We start from the raw sequence: 19,448 nt of genomic DNA on the forward strand, positions 1-19,448 counted from the left end.
TGGGTTGTTCTTGCTGATTGGTGTATAAATTCACCCACCAATAAACAAGTGCTGTCCAGGGTCTGAACCAAAAATTGGCTGGCTCTTTAGCTTAGATGCCTTCTTTTTCAAACAAAGATAGCAAGAGAAAAAAAATTAAAATAGGAGTAAATTAGAAAGTTGCTTAAAATTGCATGCGCTATCTGAATCACAAAAGAAAAAAATTGGGTTTAGTGTCCAAAATTATAGCAATTACTGAAAGAGAACTTATAGATTTCCTATATGTTCTGTTTCAGTAATTCCTATAATTTTGGAATTTGAGGAAGTGGCCAACATATTACAATTGTATGGCAACAGAAAAGATTATTTTACCATTGGAAGAATTTTCACACATTAAAGAAAACAAACCTCTCTAGCTATTAGTGCACTTACAGACATCAACTGCATCACTAATTCTGTACTCGCTTGGCACTGAGCTGTGGCAGAGTTTATGGTTTTTCAGTGATATGTGAGATTAGGTTTACAGCTGGAGACAGACTCTGCTGAACTCTCTAATTCTTCAGGTATTCATTTTTGTTTAGATTCCATGGAAACCTCACGTATTTCCTTAACTTCATTTGTCTATATGTATAGCATGTGTCCTTTAATTTTCTTCTTAATACATGCACAAGTTGTTTTTATTGCATGTAACCCACAAATATATTATACGTTTTTGCTGAATTTATGCAAGTGTTCTTAAAGCGCCATTTATATCTATTATGAAATGTACTTGTTCTTTTGGTATATTTTGTTATAAAGCATATCTAGGTAGGTTTAGGAGCAACAATGCACTACTGGGAGCTAGCTGCTGACTGGTGGCTATACACATATGGCTTTTGTCATTGGCTCACTAGATGTATTCTGCCGGTTCCAATAGTGCATTGCTGCTCTGGAGATGACTTTACCTATGTGTTTACCGGTTTGCAGAGGTTAAACACATATTTATAGGGAAAGAGTGCAATAATAAAATGCTGTAAAACATTAGGAGCTAGGTTACAAGTAGAGCGCTAATTTAACGTGCGCCTGTTACAGGTGCACTATAAATAACATGTGGCTGGTTAATGCCCCCATGAGCTCGCGGTAGCTGTGCTAGGTTCTGTGTCACCTATTGGTATGAGAACAAAGATCCCACTGGAGCGTACGGAAGCGTGCTCTTGTGAGTGCAAAGCTACCATGCAATGCAAACGCAAGGTTGCTTTCGAATTGTGCTTTACTTGTAATACCAGTGCAAATTTGCCAGCTACGTTATTACTGAGTGGAGCTCAAATATCACGCTCACGAAAGCACAATTTTGCACTCCACTGGTAATCTACGTATCCCTAGATCTATTTTTTGCACTTTTATGTCCCTTTAAAGGAAAATGAAGCTGCAATAAACATGCTCTAATGCATTGAGAATTGTTTTATAGCACTATTGCTTATCTATACCCATTTCTCTAACCTCCAATGATGGCTTTATTGACACAGTAATCAGCTCTGGGTCAGTAATATACACTGCAGCTCTAAGCACCACTTGTGATTGGCGCCTGGCATGTGTGCCACTGCTGATTGCCTCAGAGGCTAATTTCCGCTCAGGACCCCTAGTGCATTGCTGGTCTTTAAAGGGATAGAAAGGTCAAATTGAAATGCGCATGAATGCATTTCAAGTTTCAAATAGAAAGATTTTTAGCAAAAATGCTTCTAGTAAAAGTAATTACTGTTTTCAGCAGCATACACACATATGCTGTGAGATTCCATGCACCAGTATTCAAACAGCACCTTGTCAGAGAGTCAGCTGTGGCTTGCATGACGCAAATTAACAGAGACACAACATCAACCAGCTCTCTGAACTTGAATATGTGCGTATGCCTCTGAAAAACAGTAAGAACTTTTACTAGAAGATTTTTTGCTAATGGAAGTAGATTCCAAAAATCATTCTATTAATAATTTAAATGCACCCATACACATTTACATTTTGTCTTTTCTATCCCTTTAACTATGTATTTTTAGGGGTTAAATACAATGGTATACCCAAGCATTAGAGAATTTTACTTTCGCGGCTTTGAAGCCCTTTAATCCAACACCTTATTTTGACCACGTATTCGCTTTACAATATAGGCAATGTGGCCTATCTATCAAGCTCCGAATGGAGCTTGATGCCCCGTGTTTCTGGCGAGCCCGCAGACTCGCCAGAAACAGCAGTTATGAAGCAGCGGTCACAAAGACTGCTGCTCCATAACCTGTCCGCCTGCTCTGAGCAGGCAGACAGACATTGCCGGAAATCAACCCGATCGAGTACGATCGGGTTGATTGACACCCCCTGCTGGCGGCCCATTGGCCGCGAGTCTGCAGGGGGCGGCGTTGCACCAGCAGTTCTTGTGAGCTGCTGGTGCAATGCTGAATACGGCGAGCGTATTGCTCGCCGTATTCAGCGAGGTCTGGCGAACCTGATTCGCACGGTCGGATCAGGTCCGTCAGACTTTCTTAAATAGGGGCCATTGTCTTGGCTTTAAACATTTGACCATACCTAGTGTTATCCTTTTTTAATTAAACAAATATTCGCCTTTTTTTTCTAAACCAATACAAAATATTTGCTGAATGCTGAACCCACAACATTAATTATTTTGCAAATAATTGTTACATTTTGATATGAAATATTGAATATTGATTGTAAAATGAAATTTAAAAACAACACTTTGAAGAAGTGTGAAGTACATTTTTTTATGAATTAAAATTTTAATGTATGCAACTATATCAGTTATGTACTTCCTACTGAATGTTATTGGCTGATCTGTACATCCTGCTAAATCTCATTAGCTAATATATACTTCCTACTAAAATTCATTGGCTGATATGTACTTCCTACTTAATCTCATTGGCTGATATATACTTCCTACTAAATCTCATTGGCTGATATGTACTTCCTAATAAATCTCCTTGGCTGATATATACTTCCTATATAATCTCATTTGCTGATATATACTTCCTACTAAATCTCATTGGCTGATATTTATTTCCTACTAAATTTCATTGGCTGATATACTTCCTACTAAATCTCATTGGTTGATATATACTTTCTACTAATTCTCATTGGCTGATATGTACTTCCTACTAAATCTCATTGGCTGATATATATTTCCTATATACTCTCATTGGCTGATATGTACTTCCTACTTAATCTCATTGGCTGATATATATTTCCTATATAATCTCATTGGCTGATATATACTTCCTACTAAATCTCATTGGCTGATATATACTTCCTACTTAATCTCATTGGCTGATATATATTTCCTATATAATCTCATTGGCTGATATATACTTCCTACTAAATCTCATTGGCTGATATATACTTCCTACTAAATCTCATTGGCTGATACATACTTCCTACTAAATCTCATTGGCTGATATATACTTCCTACTAAATCTCATTGGCTGATATATACTTCCTACTAAATCTCATTGGCCCGATTCTAAAAAGCTCTCTGGGCTCTTCTATTTCCCTGGTGGAATTATATAAAGCCACTTTTTACTGTGAAAACAGGGTGTCAAGGTTACGAAAGGGCACAATGAAAATTGTTATTTAAAAATTCATTCAAAATGAATAATTGAACTATTCACACCAAAATGTATCAGAAAATATTGTCCTGTAAAAGAGATAGAAAGGTCAAAATTGAAATGTGCATAGTTGCATTTCAATGTGAAATATAAGCATTTTTGCAATATACTTTGATTAGCAGAAAATACTTATAGTAAAAGTTCTAACTGTTTTTCTGCGGCATATGCACATATGCTATGAGGGCCTGTGCACAAGTATTCAAACACTACACCTTCTCAGAGTCAGTGGTGGAATCTATGACACAAATTATGTCTTCACAGAAGCAATACACATTATCTTCAGCTCTCTGAGCTTGAATGCTGGTGCACAAGCCCATACAGGATATGTACGTATGCCTCAGAAAAACAGTGATAACTTTTATTTTAAGTTTTTTTGCTAATGGAAGAATATTGCAAAAATGCTTCTATATAACATTGAAATGCATATATGCACATTTCAATTTTGACCTTATTATCCCTTTAACCTTATTATCCCTTTATCCCAGGCACGTCCTACAAAATTACAAATCACGTCCTACAAAATTATACAGTTAAGGACCAAGGACGTGTCAGGCACGTCCTACAAAATTATACAGTTAAGGACCAAGGACGTGTCAGGCACGTCCTACAAAATTATACAGTTAAGGACCAAGGACGTGTCAGGCACGTCCTACAAAATTATACAGTTAAGGACCAAGGACGTGTCAGGCACGTCCTACAAAATTATACAGTTAAGGACCAAGGACGTGTCAGGCACGTCCTACAAAATTATACAGTTAAGGACCAAGGACGTGTCAGACACGTCCTACAAAATTATACAGTTAAGGACCAAGGACGTGTCAGGCACGTCCTACAAAATTATACAGTTAAGGACCAAGGACGTGTCAGGCACGTCCTACAAAATTATACAGTTAAGGACCAAGGACGTGTCAGACACGTCCTACAAAATTAAACAGTTAAGGACCAAGGAGGTGCCTGACACGTCCTCTTGGGTTTCAAGCGCTGGGAGCAATGGTGATCGCTTCCAGGCGCTTTCGGGGTATTGCAGTGATGCCTCGATATTGAGGCATCACTGCAATACCCTTTTTTACCCACCGATGCATTAATGTATTGTAAATGTATGGGAAGGAGGGAGAGGGAGGGGGGGGTGGATAAATGTTGTGTAAGGTATCTCTTTAGGGTATTGAGGGGGCAGTTACACTACAGAAAATGTTTCATTGTATATAAAAAAATAAAAAACACATTTTTTTTTGCAAACTGGGTAATGGCAGACAGCTGCCAGTACCGCAGACCGCAGATGGCGGCAACACAGCAGAATCAATATATATGAAAAAAAAGCTTTTTATGTTAGTACTGGAAGACTTTCTGCCAGTACTTAAGATGGCAGTGACAATTGTGAGGTGGGGAGGGAAGAGGGCTGTTTGAGGGGGGTCAGGGAGGGATCAGGGGGTGGGATGTGTCAGATGGGAGGCTGAGCTTTACACTAAAGCTAAAATTAACCCTACAAGCTACCCAATTAATCCCTTAACTGCTGAGCATAATACAAGCGTGTTGCGCAGCGGCATTTAGCTGCCTTCTAATTACCAAAAAGCAATGCCAAAGCCATATAAGTCTGCTATTTCTGAACAAAGGGGATCCCAGAGAAGCATTTACAACCATTTGTGCCATAATTGCACAAGCTGTTTGTAAATTATTTCAGTGAGAAACCTAAAGTTAGTGGGAAAAGTTTGGGAAAAAGTTAACGATTTTCATTGCATTTGGCGGTGAAATGGCATCATAAAATATACCAAAATGGGCCTAGATCAATACTTTGGGTTGTCTACTACACTACACTAAAGCTAAAATTGACCCTACAAGCTCCCTACAAGCTACCTAATTAGCCCATTAACTGCTGGGCATAATACAAGTGTGGTGCGCAGAGGAATTTAGTGGCCTTCTAATTACCAAAAAGTAATGCCAAAGCCATAAATGTCTGCTATTTCTAAACAAAGGGGATCCCAGAGAAGCATTTACAACCATTTGTGCCATAATTGCACAAGCTGTTTGTAAATAATTTCAGTGAGAAAACTAAAGTTTGTGAAAAAGTGAACAATTTTTTTTATTTGATCGCATTTGGCGGTGAAATGGTGGCATTAAATATATCAAAATGGGCCTAGTGTTACAATGTAACTATGGCTAATTTGAAAAAAAAAATGGTTTGGAAATAGCAAAGTGCTACTTGTATTTATTGCCCTATAACTTAGAAAAAAAGCAAAGAACATGTAAACATTGGGTATTTCTAAACTTAGGACAAAATTTAGAAACTATTTAGCATGGGTGTTTTGGTGGTTGTAGATGTGTAACAAATTTTTTGGGGGTCAAAGTTAGAAAAAGTGTGTTTTTTTGTTTTTTCCTCATATTTTATATATTTTTTATAGTAAATTATAAGATATGATGAAAATAATGGTATCTTTAGAAAGTCTATTTAATGGCGAGAAAAACAGTATATAATATGTGTGGGTACAGTAAATGAGTAAGAGGAAAATTACAGCTAAACACAAACACCGCGAAAATGTAAAAATAGCCCTGGTCCTTAAGGGTAAGAAAATTGAAAAATAGTCTGGTCACTAAGGGGTTAAGGTGCATCAAAAATCATAATAAAATCATTCACCAAAATCTTATTCATTCAAAAATGTAAAATTTGTATGTATACTGAACATGAATAAATCGTATTAAATATGCACAGCAAAATTTGTACACATAAGTTAAAATACAAAGCGTAATTGTTTTTTATTTAGTAAAATGGGCCGAACATGGGTGTTCAATGGCCAAATATGAAATTGTCTCTCAAATACAAGTGTAATTCTGTAAACATTTCCACCTTGCAGATCTCACATTTTTTTCTCACAATTTAAAGGTGGTGAGCTTTTATCAAAATACTCAAAAAAACTAATTACGCTAAAAGAAAAACCTATGCATAAGAAAATAAAGGGAATTCAAAGGGACACAATACTCATATGTTAAATCACTTGAAAGTGATGCAGTGTAACTGTAAAAAGCTGACATGAAAATATCCCCTGAACATCTCTATGTAATAAAGGGAAGATATTTTAAGTCACAATTTCATCAGCTCACCGGAGTAAGTGCACTGTGAACAGTTATACTTCAGCTGCTGTCCAGCTGCAAGTAGAAAAAAACAAAAAAACACACAATAGACAGTGCTGAGGTCATGCTTTGCTGTGATCTCATAAGATTTATTAATAAACGTCCTTAAGCTGAATAGGAAAATAACATGACTGTGCCTGCACATGCCAGATGCACACTCCCTTGCAAGTCCTGGGACAGACATCCTGATTGGCTGCTTAAAGTCTCTTTACAGTGGGGTGTGAATACTTGGGAAATTATGAGGTAAACTATCTTCCTTAGAGATGTTCAGTTGCTATTTTCTAGTCAGCTTTTTACATCTATGCTGCATCTTTTTTACGCGTTTCAAAATTTGGGTATCATGTCCCTCTTTTCAGGTACAGTGCACTGAAAGCAGCATAATTTGATTTCTCTTAGGTATAATATTAAAATTTAAACATACATCGGGTTCTCACTCTGTACTTCACCCTTTATTGCAAACTTTTATATAGCAGAGAGCTCTCAATATTTCCATGGGAGACATCTCGCTACTCGCAGGTACATCCCTTTTTTTTTAAAGAATACCATGAGGGATGCCCGACGAGTGTCATGTGGAAAACCCCATCTGGACAGGCAAATTTTATAGAATTGGCCTCTTATTCACACAAAAGTTGTCCCAGTACCTGACACCCATGTTTAAAAGGACAATAAAGTAATTATTAAACTACAGATAGAGCATGACGTTAAAAAACAAACAAGAAAAACCTTCTAACAATGCATTGCAATGCTAAAAATATTACTGCAAATGCTGCTGCTATAGAATTGGATTTTTTTTTAATTGCGCGCTCTATCTAAATTATCAAAGTTTATTTCAGATTTTGCTGTGCCTTTAAAATGTAATGTATGTTTCATGGACCCTACAGTACTGAATATTAGACGTTTGCATTCAGAGGTTTCAGATACCGCCATACTCAGAAGAAGGCGGCTGATTGCGGCACTCGTCTCTTTTCAGAGCTGGATTCATTCTTATGAAAGTTCAGCACACTCTGTGCAAATCCGGATCTTAGTGAATGAATCTGGCTCGCCTTCTTCTGCATATGGAGGTATCCGAAACCTTCAAGTGTACACGTCTACTGAATAGGACTGCTAACTATTTTAGAAGAAAATAAGACAGACTAAAGAATCAACACATTTCATTTAGGTAGTCAACAAATTATACAGTAGTTACTGAAAAAAAAAATCTTTATTTTACAATTTGCTACAGTTTTGTACAACAAAATTCTTCATACAAATCCTCTTCATTCACACAGTCAAGCTTAATACATTTAACAACTTTCTGCAAATCTGACTGTTCATTATATTTCTCATTTAAGGCACAGTGGGGGTAAAGACATTAAAGTGAATGTAAATTTTGATGCTAAAGTGCCCGTTTTTTAAAAAATTTGATTAAAAACAGGGGCACTTTAATTCATCAAAATTTACAGGTAAATACCTTTTAAACTTGACAGCAGCTCCAGCTTCCTCCGGTCGTTGCAAGCCATTTCTGATGTCAGAAATGATGGATAGGTCATCTTCCAATCACGGCTTCCCCCCGGGGGAATCAGTGTCTGATTCAATGCCGTGATTGGAGAAAGTCGGATTCCTCATTTTAGACCCAGGAAGAGGCTTTGCGATGGGCGGAGGAAGCTGGAGCTGCTGTGAAGATTAAAAGGTAAGTTTTTTTTTCACAACAGGAGTGAAATGTACATTTTGATGAATTAAAGTGCCCCTGTTTTTAATCAAATTTTTTAAAACCGGGCACTTTAGCATCACAATTTCACTTTAAACTGTCAGATACATCAAAATTATTAACTAAATAAGAGTACAACAGTACAATATTACATGCTTGAAATAAAGATTTTACATGTAATAAGAGATAAAAAAAAAAAGTTCTGAGAGCAGATAATAAGGGAGCCTGGGAGCCTGTAAAAAAGTTTGGGAAATAAGGGAGATCCCTAGAGGGTTGGTATCTGAAGCACTTGAGTTTGATGAGCCTCAGCTTGGTACCTTATTTAGGTACTACATGTGTCCAGAGGAAGATCATTTTTTCCATGAAGAAATTTGAACAGTACTGGATCATTAGCACTAGATGGCAGTGCAATACCATTTTCTTTTGGCTATGACTTTAGATTTGCATATGTTAGCTCTATGATTGGTTATACTGTAGCAGTTATCTAATTACATTGTATCAAGAAGAACAGCATTGAACCTACACATGAACCACACATACATTTTCCTTATTCTTCCAAGTCAGTCAACTAAATGTCTTAGAACAGTTAGGGACATGCAACCTAACATGTTTCTTATTGATTCAGATAGAGCACAGAGTTTTAAACAACTTTACAGCTTACTTCTATAATCAAATGTGCTTAGTTCTCTTGCTATTCTTTATGGAAGAGCCATTCATGCACTACTAGGAGCTAGCTGAAGACATCAGGTGCACAAATAACAACAGATATATATGTGCAGTCACCAAGCCACATCTAGCTAGTGCATTTCTGCTCTCAAGCCTACCTAGGTATCATTTTTAAATAAAAGATACCAACAGAAAGAATGAAATAAGATAATAGAAGTAAATTGGAAATTTTTGTAAAATTCCATGCTCTTTCTGAATCATGGAAGTTTAATTTTGTCTGTCCCTTAATAATGGTGTAAGAAGCTCTGCCAGTTCAAATGAACTCAAAATGGTAAGCGTTCATTTTTTATTGATTAAAGGGATACAAAACACTTTTTTTTTTCTTTAATGATTCAGATAGAGCGTGCAATTTTAAGCAACTTTCTAATTGACTCCTATTTTAAATTTTTCTTCATTTTCTTGGGATCTTTATTTGAAAAGCAGGAATAAAAGCTTAGGAGCCGGCCCATTTTAGGTTCCTCACCAGGGTATTGCTTACTGATTGGTGGCTAAATGTAGCCACCAATCAGCAAGCGCTATCCAGGATGCTGAACTAAAAGTGGGCCGGCTCCTAAGCTTTCATTCCTACTCTTTCAAGTAAAGATACCAAGAGAATGACTCAAAATTAATAACAGGAGTCAATTAGAAAGTTGCTTAATATTGCCTGCTCTGTCTGAATCATTAAAGAAAAAAAATGTGTTTAGTATCCCTTTAATCGATAACTGGAAGCTGATAACAGCTATTATTTCCCAGGTCAATGATCCTTTTCAGTCTCAAGTAGGTCAAAACCTGAGTCAGCCCTGCTATTATTCGAACCTGCAACACAGAGGTTTTGTAGCTATAGCAGTCAACCACCTTATTCATTATTTTAAAATAATAAGGTCTGCTCTCAATCTTAATATATATCCTTATGTGGCATTGGCCATGTCTGACTCTTCCTTTCTCAAAAATATATGGCAGAATAGCAGTCATTTTTTTAAATTTGGTTATGAGAAACATAAAATGTAGATACCTTAGTCCTATATATATATATACTGTATGTTTCACTGAGTATGAAGCCTCTGACGAAGCAGACATACGAAACGCATTAGGCCATGTTCAGCTTACGCCGCGGTGAAAGACGCCGACAAGGGATACACCCTACAAAGTAGCAATTTGTATCTGTTACATGCAATTCTCTTTGCCACATTGTCAAGCTATTTTATTACTGTGATTATTCACAACGCATGGGGATTGTCTCACAGCGGATTGCTTGGATTAACAAACTTTTGTAGACTACCGGACAAACTTTTAGATATACAACTTACCTCATAGTGAGATATCCTGTTTTCACCCTTTGAAGTGTATTACGTACATACCTTACCTCATACCGATTGAGGTTACCTGTGTGTGTACCCACCTAAAAAGGGGGGGGGGATGGTGGAATTTGTTTATGTGTGTTTATTAAAGCAGATTACACTATGAGGAGATGCGCTTATATTTCTAGATCGAATACGATCGGGTTGATTGACACCCCCTGCAAGGGGCGGCATTGCACCATCAGTTCACAAGAACTACTGGTGCAATGATAAATGCCAACAGCATCGTTGTGCAGCGGACATGATGCGCTACATCGTATCATGTCTGCTCGCACTATGATAAATTTACCCCATATATCTTAAAACACAGGATGGCTAAAAAGAACAGAAAGTGTTACAGAGGTCTGATGCAAGGGTGAGGAGGGGGTTTCAAAAAAAATCAAGAGGGGGGCTTAGCTGACAGAGGCAGACAGTGTGCAGTGTAGGAGAACAGACAGGGGAAACATATGGTTTTACATAGAGCATATACATATAAATATATATTTATAACAATTATATAGAAGTAGCTAAGAAGGATATATTACTCCTTATTAAAGGGATACTAAACCCATTTTTTTTCTTTCATGATTCAGATAGAGCATGAGATTTTAAGCACCTTTCTAATTTACTCCTATTATCAATTTTTATTTGTTCTCGTGCTATCTTGATTTGAAAAAGCAGTACTGTAAGCTTTAGAGCCAGACCATTTTTTGTTCAGCACATGGGTAGTACTTGCTGATTTGTGGCTAAATGTAGCAAACCAATCAGCAGCTCTACCAAGGTGCTGAACTAAAAATGGGCCGGCTCCTAACCTTTTATTACTGCTTTTTCAAATCAAGATAACATGAGAACAAAGAAAAAATGATAATAGGAGTAAATTAGAAAGTTGCTTAAAATTGTATGCTCTATCTGAATCATGAAAGAAAAAATGTGGGGTTAGTATCCCTTTAAGGAAAGGGAATTCAGCACTCTTTATTATTAAACACCATATATTTATTTATAAAAAACAAATATATTATATAAGAAACCAAAGAAGTCTCTTTGCTACATATTCTATAAAAAGTTACATGCAAACCCAATTCTTACATATCTGTGTAATTGGATACAATTAGGATAATAAATGTTTCACATTGAACCACCTATTGTTGCAATCTATTATGAGCTGTTACAGGAAACCTCTAAAACCAAACAATATGGTACAGAAAGTCCCAAACGTAAAGCCAAAGTAATGGCTGGTGAAAAAAGCATCCAGGATAGATGATATAGGCAATAAGGCTTTTTGCACCATGCTGCTGCACAGATTGAGTCTGGACACTTTCTATATGCAATACCCTCTGTATATTGGATTCATATGAGCCGCTGCGACTGAGTTTGGTGAATAAGTCTGGATGCTGGTGTGGACATTAGTACCGGGACTGCCTTGGAGTCGGTTTGCACGGTGTTAGCACCCTGGTGGAAGATGACCCTTTGAGAGAGAAGAGGTTCATGTGTCTATTTGTCTCTCACTGAGCAGTGCCGTTTGCATACAAGGCAGGTGTGTGTACGTTTGCACCGGAGCTCTTCACAAGCTGTCCAGTGATGTGAGAGAAGTAGGAGGGCTTAACAGATGAAATCAAACTACTCGTGTCTGTACAAGCTCCCGTGAAAGGGAGTCCCAGGAGGGGAATACAAGCCGCTTCTACCGTCTAGGTCACGTAAGCACTACAGTATTGACTTTGCTAGCTCTCATACAAGTCCGGTTTAAACCTAGAGTGCGGTATGAACCGCGGTTATACACCGGAAAGAGTGGGCACCTAAGTTATGAACTGCGCATATAATAGCTTAATATATCATCTATCCTGGACGCTTTTTTCACCAGCCATTACTTTGGCTTTACGTTTGGGACTTTCTGTACCATATTGTTTGGTTTTAGAGGTTTCCTGTAACAGCTCATAATAGATTGCAACAATAGGTGGTTCAATGTGAAACATTAGTTATCCTATTTGTATCCAATTACACAGAATTGGGTTTGCATGTAACTTTTTATAGAATATGTGGCAAAGAAACTTCTTTGGTTTCTTATATAATATATTTGGTTTTTATAAATAAATATATGCGCCTAGATTACGTGTCTTGTGTTAGCCTTAACACCCGCTGGTATTACGAGTCTTGCAGGTACAGGTGTACCGCTCACTTTTTTTCCAAGACTCGAGCATAGCGCAAATCCACTTACGTCAATTGCGTATCCTATCTTTTTAATGGGATTTGCCTAACGCCGGTATTACGAGTCTTGGAAAAAGTGAGCGGTACACACTCTCCTGTCAAGACTCCTACCGCATTTAAAAGTCAGTAGTTAAGAGTTTTATGGGGCTAACGCCGTAACATAAAACTCTTAACTAAAGTGCTAAAAAGTACACTAACACCCATCCATAAACTACCTATTAACCCCTAAACCGAGCCCCCCCCACATCACAAACACTTAAATACATTTTTTAACCCCTAATCTGCTGACCGGACATCGCCGCCACTTCAATAAATATATTAACCCCTAAACCGCTGCACTCCCGCCTTGCAAACATTAGTTAAATTTTATTAACCCCTAATCTGCCATCCCTAACATCGCCGACACCTACCTACATTTAGTAACCCCTAATCTGCCGCCCCCACCGTCGCCGCAACTATATTAAATTTATTAACCCCAAAATCTAAGTCTAACCCTAACCCTAATATAATTTAAATACATCTAAATAAAATAACTATTATTAACTAAATAATTCCAATTTAAAACTAAATACTTACCTATAAAATAAACCCTAAAATAGCTACAATATAACTAATAGTTACATTGTAGCCTTTTAGGATTTATTTTAATTTTACAGGCAACTTTGTATTTATTTTAACTAGGTACAATAGTTATTAAATAGTTATTAACTATTTAATAACTTCCTAGTTAAAATAAGTACAAATTTACCTGTAAAATAAACCCTAACCTAAGTTACAATTACACCTAACACTACATTATCATTAAATTAATTACAATTAAATTAAATAAACTAAAGTACGAAGAAACCCCCCCCACTAAATTACAGAAAATAATAAAATAATAAAAAAAAAATTAAACTAATTACACCTAATCTAATCCCCCTAATAAAATAAAAAAGCCCCACAAAATAAAAAAAAACCTACCCTATACTAAATTACAAATAGCCCTTAAAAGGGCCTTTTGTGGGGCATTGCCCCAAAGTAATCAGCTCTTTAACCTGTAAAAAAAAAAAGACAATACCCCCCCAACATTACAACCCACCACCCACACACCCAACCCTACTCTAAAACCCACCCAATCCCCCCTTAATAAAACCTAACAATACCCCCTTGAAGATCACCCTACCTTGAGACGTCTTCACCCATCCGGGCAGAAGAGGACCTCCAGATGGCCAGAAGTCTTCATACAGGTGGCATCTTCTATCTTCATACATCCGGAGAGGAGCGGGTCCATCTTCAAGCCATCCGACGCGGAGCATCCTCTTCCATCCGACAACTAACACTAAATGACGGTACATTTAAGTGACGTCATCCAAGATGGCGTCCCTTCAATTCCGATTGACTGATAGAATTCTATCAGCCAATCTGAATTAAGGTAGAAAAAATCATATTTGCTGATGCAATCAGCCAATAGGATTGAAGTTCAATCCTATTGGCTGATCCAATCAGCCAATAGGATTGAGCTCACATTCTATTGGCTGATTGGAACAGCCAATAGAATGCAAGCTCAATCCTATTGGCTGATTGGATCAGCCAATAGAATTTTTTCTACCTTATTCAGATTGGCTGATAGAATTCTATGAGCCAATCGGAATTGAAGGGACGCCATCTTGGATGACGTCACTTAAAGGTAACATCATTTAGTGTTAGTCATCGGATGGAAGAGGATGCTCCGCGTCGGATGGCTTGAAGATGGACCCGCTCCGCGTCGGATGGCTTAAAGATGGACCCGCTCCGCACCGGATGGATGAAAATAGAAGATGCCGCCTGGATGAAGATTTCTGGGGGTCCTCTTCTGCCCAGATAGGATGAAGACTTCTGCCCGTCTGGAGGACCACTTCTGCCCGGTTGGGTGAAGACGTTTCAAGGTAGGGTGATCTTCAAGGGGTTAGTGTTTTATTAAGGGGGGATTGGGTGGGTTTTAGAGTAGGGTTGGGTATGTGGGTGGTGGGTTGTAATGTTGGGGGGGTATTGTCTTTTTTTTTACAGGTAAAAGAGCTGATTACTTTGGGGCAATGCCCCACAAAAGGCCCTTTTAAGGGCTATTTGTAATTTAGTATAGGGTAGGGATTTTTTTTTTTTTTTTGAAGGGCTTTTTTATTTTATTAGGGGGATTAGATTAGGTGTAATTAGTTTTAAAAAAATGTAATTATTTTATTATTTTCTGTAATTTAGTGGGAGTTTTTTCAGTACTTTAGTTTATTTAATTTATTGTAATTCATTGTAGTTAGTTTAGGTAATTAATTTGATTATAGTGTAGTGTTAGGTGTAATTGTAACTTAGGATAGGGTTTATTTCACAGGTAAATACAAAATAAAAATAAACCCTAAGATAGATACAATGTAACAAGTGTAGTTGTAATGTAATAAGTGTAGTTAGGTGGCGGCGACATTGGGGGTGGCAGATTAGGGGTTAATAAATAAAAAGTAGGTGTTGGCGATGTTGGGGGCAGCAGATTAGGGGTTCATAGGGATAATGTAGGTGGCGGTGGTTTACGGAGCGGCAGATTAGGGGTTAATAATATAATGTAGGTGTCGGCGATGTCAGGGGCAGCATATTAGGGGTTAATGAGTGTAATATTTGGGGTGTTGAGACTCGGGGTTCATGTTAGGGTGTTAGGTGTAGACATAAAAGTATTTTCCCATAGGAATCAATGGGGCTGCGTTAGGAGCTGAACGCTGCTTTTTTGCAGGTGTAAGGTTTTTTTTCAGCCGGCTCTGCCCCGTTGATTCCTATGGGGAAATCGTGCACAAGCACGTTTAGCCAGCTCACCGCTACCGTAAGCAGCGCTGGTATTGAGGTGAGATGTGGAGCTAAATTCTGCTCTACGCTCACCTTTTTTGCAGCTAACGCCGGGTTTAAAAAAAAAACTATAACACCAGCGTTACTTTATTTGAGCAGTGAGGGAAAACTGTGCGTTAGTCACGCACACCATTACTGACAAAAACTCGTAATCTAGCCGATGGTGTTTAATAATAAGAGTGCTGAATTCCCTTTGTTTAATAAGGAGGAGTAATATATCCTTCCTAGCTACTTTTCTATAATTGTTATAAATCTCTGTACTAGGGTCTGCACCATTTCCCTTTAATAAGGGTTTAAACACTTTACACCTGGTAGTGACATCCAGGTGAGGGATTTAACTTTTTCTCTCATTCTTAAATTATATATAAATATATATACATATATATATAAAGCATTTTTCTTATCTAAAAACACTTACCCTTCTTCCTGATATGCAAGGGAATTTTGAGACAGCTTTGCTAAGTTTTTTGCATATTCTTCCTCAATCTTTATCCTAGAAATATAAATTAGAATACATTTGTAAGCATATTATGGCCAATCTTAGTGTAGCTATATGTTTATTAAAAGGAACATTATTTTTTTGCGTGAAAACGGTTAAAGTTAAAGCTGTCTAGATATGACCCTACAATCTTAAATGGACAGTAAAGGAGCTTCTGAAGCCTAACCCTGCTACATATCTGCTTATAATAATCTCAGGAGATGTTATGAGACACTGAACTGGAAAATAATGCTATCTTTTGTTAACATAATGACCGTAGCTAGCGGTATTTACTTCATTAAAAAATCCGTATTGTTTCCTCCAAATAAGGCAAGCGGTAGATGGAGTTCAAAAACAATTTGCCACAAAAAATGCGTTACGGTTGAAAATGATTACAATTGGCTGACAACAGAAACCGTTATTCTAATAAGCACAAAAACATTTGTCATATATTTTACAATACCCTATTTATTCCAGTGCAACAAAGAAAAAAAAAAATATATACAAGATATTGTTAAAGAACAGTTATATGTACAATGTAAAAAAATTACATTTGTACAGTGTAAAACAGATAAATCAGATATGTACAGTGTATAATAATCATATGTACAGTATGTAATAATTATATGTACAGTGTATAATAATCATATGTACAGTGTATAATAATCATATGTACAGTGTATAATAATCATATGTATAGTGTATAATAATTATATGTACAGTGTGTAATAATTATATGTACAGTGCATAATAATCATATGTACAGTGTATAATAATTATATGTACAGTGTATAATAATCATATGTACAGTGTGTAATAATTATATGTACAGTGCATAATAATCATATGTACAGTGTATAATAATCATATGAACAGTGTGTAATAATTATATGTACAGTGTGTAATAATTATATGTACAGTGTACAATAATCATATGTACAGTGTATAATAATGATATGTACAGTATATAATGATATGTACAGTATATAATAATGATATGTACATTGTATAATAATTATATGTACAGTGTATAATAATCATATGTACAGTGTATAATAATGATATGTACAGTATATGATATGTACAGTATATAATAATGATATGTACATTGTATAATAATTATATGTACAGTGTATAATAATCATATGTACAGTGTGTAATAATGATATGTACAGTATATAATGATATGAACAGTATATAATAATGATATGTACATTGTATAATAATTATATGTACAGTGTGTAATAATTATATGTACAGTGTGTAATAATTATATGTACAGTGTATAATAATCATGTGTACAGTGTATTATAATCATATGTACAGTGTGTAATAATTATATGTACAGTGTGTAATAATTATATGTACAGTGTATAATAATGATATGTACAGTGCATAATAATTATATGTACAGTGCATAATAATCATATGTACAGTGTGTAATAATCATATGTACAGTGTATAATAATCATATGTACAGTGTATAATAATTATATGTACAGTGTGTAATAATCATATGTACAGTGTATAATAATCATATGTACAGTATATAATGATATGTACAGTGTATAATAATCATATGTACAGTGTATAATAATCATATGTACAGTATATAATGATATGTACAGTATATAATAATGATATGTACATTGTATAATAATTATATGTACAGTGTATAATAATCATGTGTACAGTGTATTATAATCATATGTACAGTGTGTAATAATTATATGTACAGTGTGTAATAATTATATGTACAGTGTATAATAATGATATGTACAGTGCATAATAATTATATGTACAGTGCATAATAATCATATGTACAGTGTGTAATAATCATATGTACAGTGTATAATAATCATATGTACAGTGTATAATAATTATATGTACAGTGTGTAATAATCATATGTACAGTGTATAATAATCATATGTACAGTATATAATGATATGTACAGTGTATAATAATCATATGTACAGTGTATAATAATCATATGTACAGTATATAATGATATGTACAGTATATAATAATGATATGTACATTGTATAATAATTATATGTACAGTGTATAATAATCATATGTACAGTGTGTAATAATTATATGTACAGTGTATAATAATCATATGCACAGTGTATAATAATCATATGTACAGTGTATAATAATCATATGTACAGTGTACAATAATCATATGTACAGTGTATAATAATCATATATACAGTGTATAATAATGATATGTACAGTATATAATAATGATATGTACATTGTATAATAATTATATGTACAGTGTATAATAATCATATGTACAGTGTGTAATAATGATATGTACAGTATATAATGATATGAACAGTATATAATAATGATATGTACATTGTATAATAATTATATGTACAGTGTGTAATAATTATATGTACAGTGTGTAATAATTATATGTACAGTGTATAATAATCATGTGTACAGTGTATTATAATCATATGTACAGTGTGTAATAATTATATGTACAGTGTGTAATAATTATATGTACAGTGTATAATAATGATATGTACAGTGCATAATAATTATATGTACAGTGCATAATAATCATATGTACAGTGTGTAATAATCATATGTACAGTGTATAATAATCATATGTACAGTGTATAATAATTATATGTACAGTGTGTAATAATCATATGTACAGTGTATAATAATCATATGTACAGTATATAATGATATGTACAGTGTATAATAATCATATGTACAGTGTATAATAATCATATGTACAGTATATAATGATATGTACAGTATATAATAATGATATGTACATTGTATAATAATTATATGTACAGTGTATAATAATCATGTGTACAGTGTATTATAATCATATGTACAGTGTGTAATAATTATATGTACAGTGTGTAATAATTATATGTACAGTGTATAATAATGATATGTACAGTGCATAATAATTATATGTACAGTGCATAATAATCATATGTACAGTGTGTAATAATCATATGTACAGTGTATAATAATCATATGTACAGTGTATAATAATTATATGTACAGTGTGTAATAATCATATGTACAGTGTATAATAATCATATGTACAGTATATAATGATATGTACAGTGTATAATAATCATATGTACAGTGTATAATAATCATATGTACAGTATATAATGATATGTACAGTATATAATAATGATATGTACATTGTATAATAATTATATGTACAGTGTATAATAATCATATGTACAGTTTGTAATAATTATATGTACAGTGTATAATAATCATATGCACAGTGTATAATAATCATATGTACAGTGTATAATAATCATATGAACAGTGTACAATAATCATATGTACAGTGTATAATAATCATATATACAGTGTATAATAATGATATGTACAGTGTATAATAATTATATGTACAGTGTATAATAATCATATGCACAGTGTATAATAATCATATGTACCATGTACA

At 35.1% G+C, this 19,448-nt stretch overlaps 1 protein-coding gene across 1 annotated transcript in view; it reads right to left on the reverse strand.

Moving 5' to 3' along the window:
- The window catches only part of LOC128654568 (growth arrest-specific protein 7), a 187,918-nt gene that overhangs the window by 110,817 nt on the left and 57,653 nt on the right, over window positions 1–19,448 (reverse strand). Inside the window, exon 3 of the mRNA XM_053708558.1 lies at window positions 15,928–16,002. Coding sequence (XP_053564533.1) covers window positions 15,928–16,002 — 75 coding nt within the window. The remainder of the gene's footprint in view (window positions 1–15,927; window positions 16,003–19,448) is intronic.

Source organism: Bombina bombina, chromosome 1, assembly GCF_027579735.1.
Source record: "Bombina bombina isolate aBomBom1 chromosome 1, aBomBom1.pri, whole genome shotgun sequence".
NCBI lineage: Eukaryota > Metazoa > Chordata > Amphibia > Anura > Bombinatoridae > Bombina > Bombina bombina.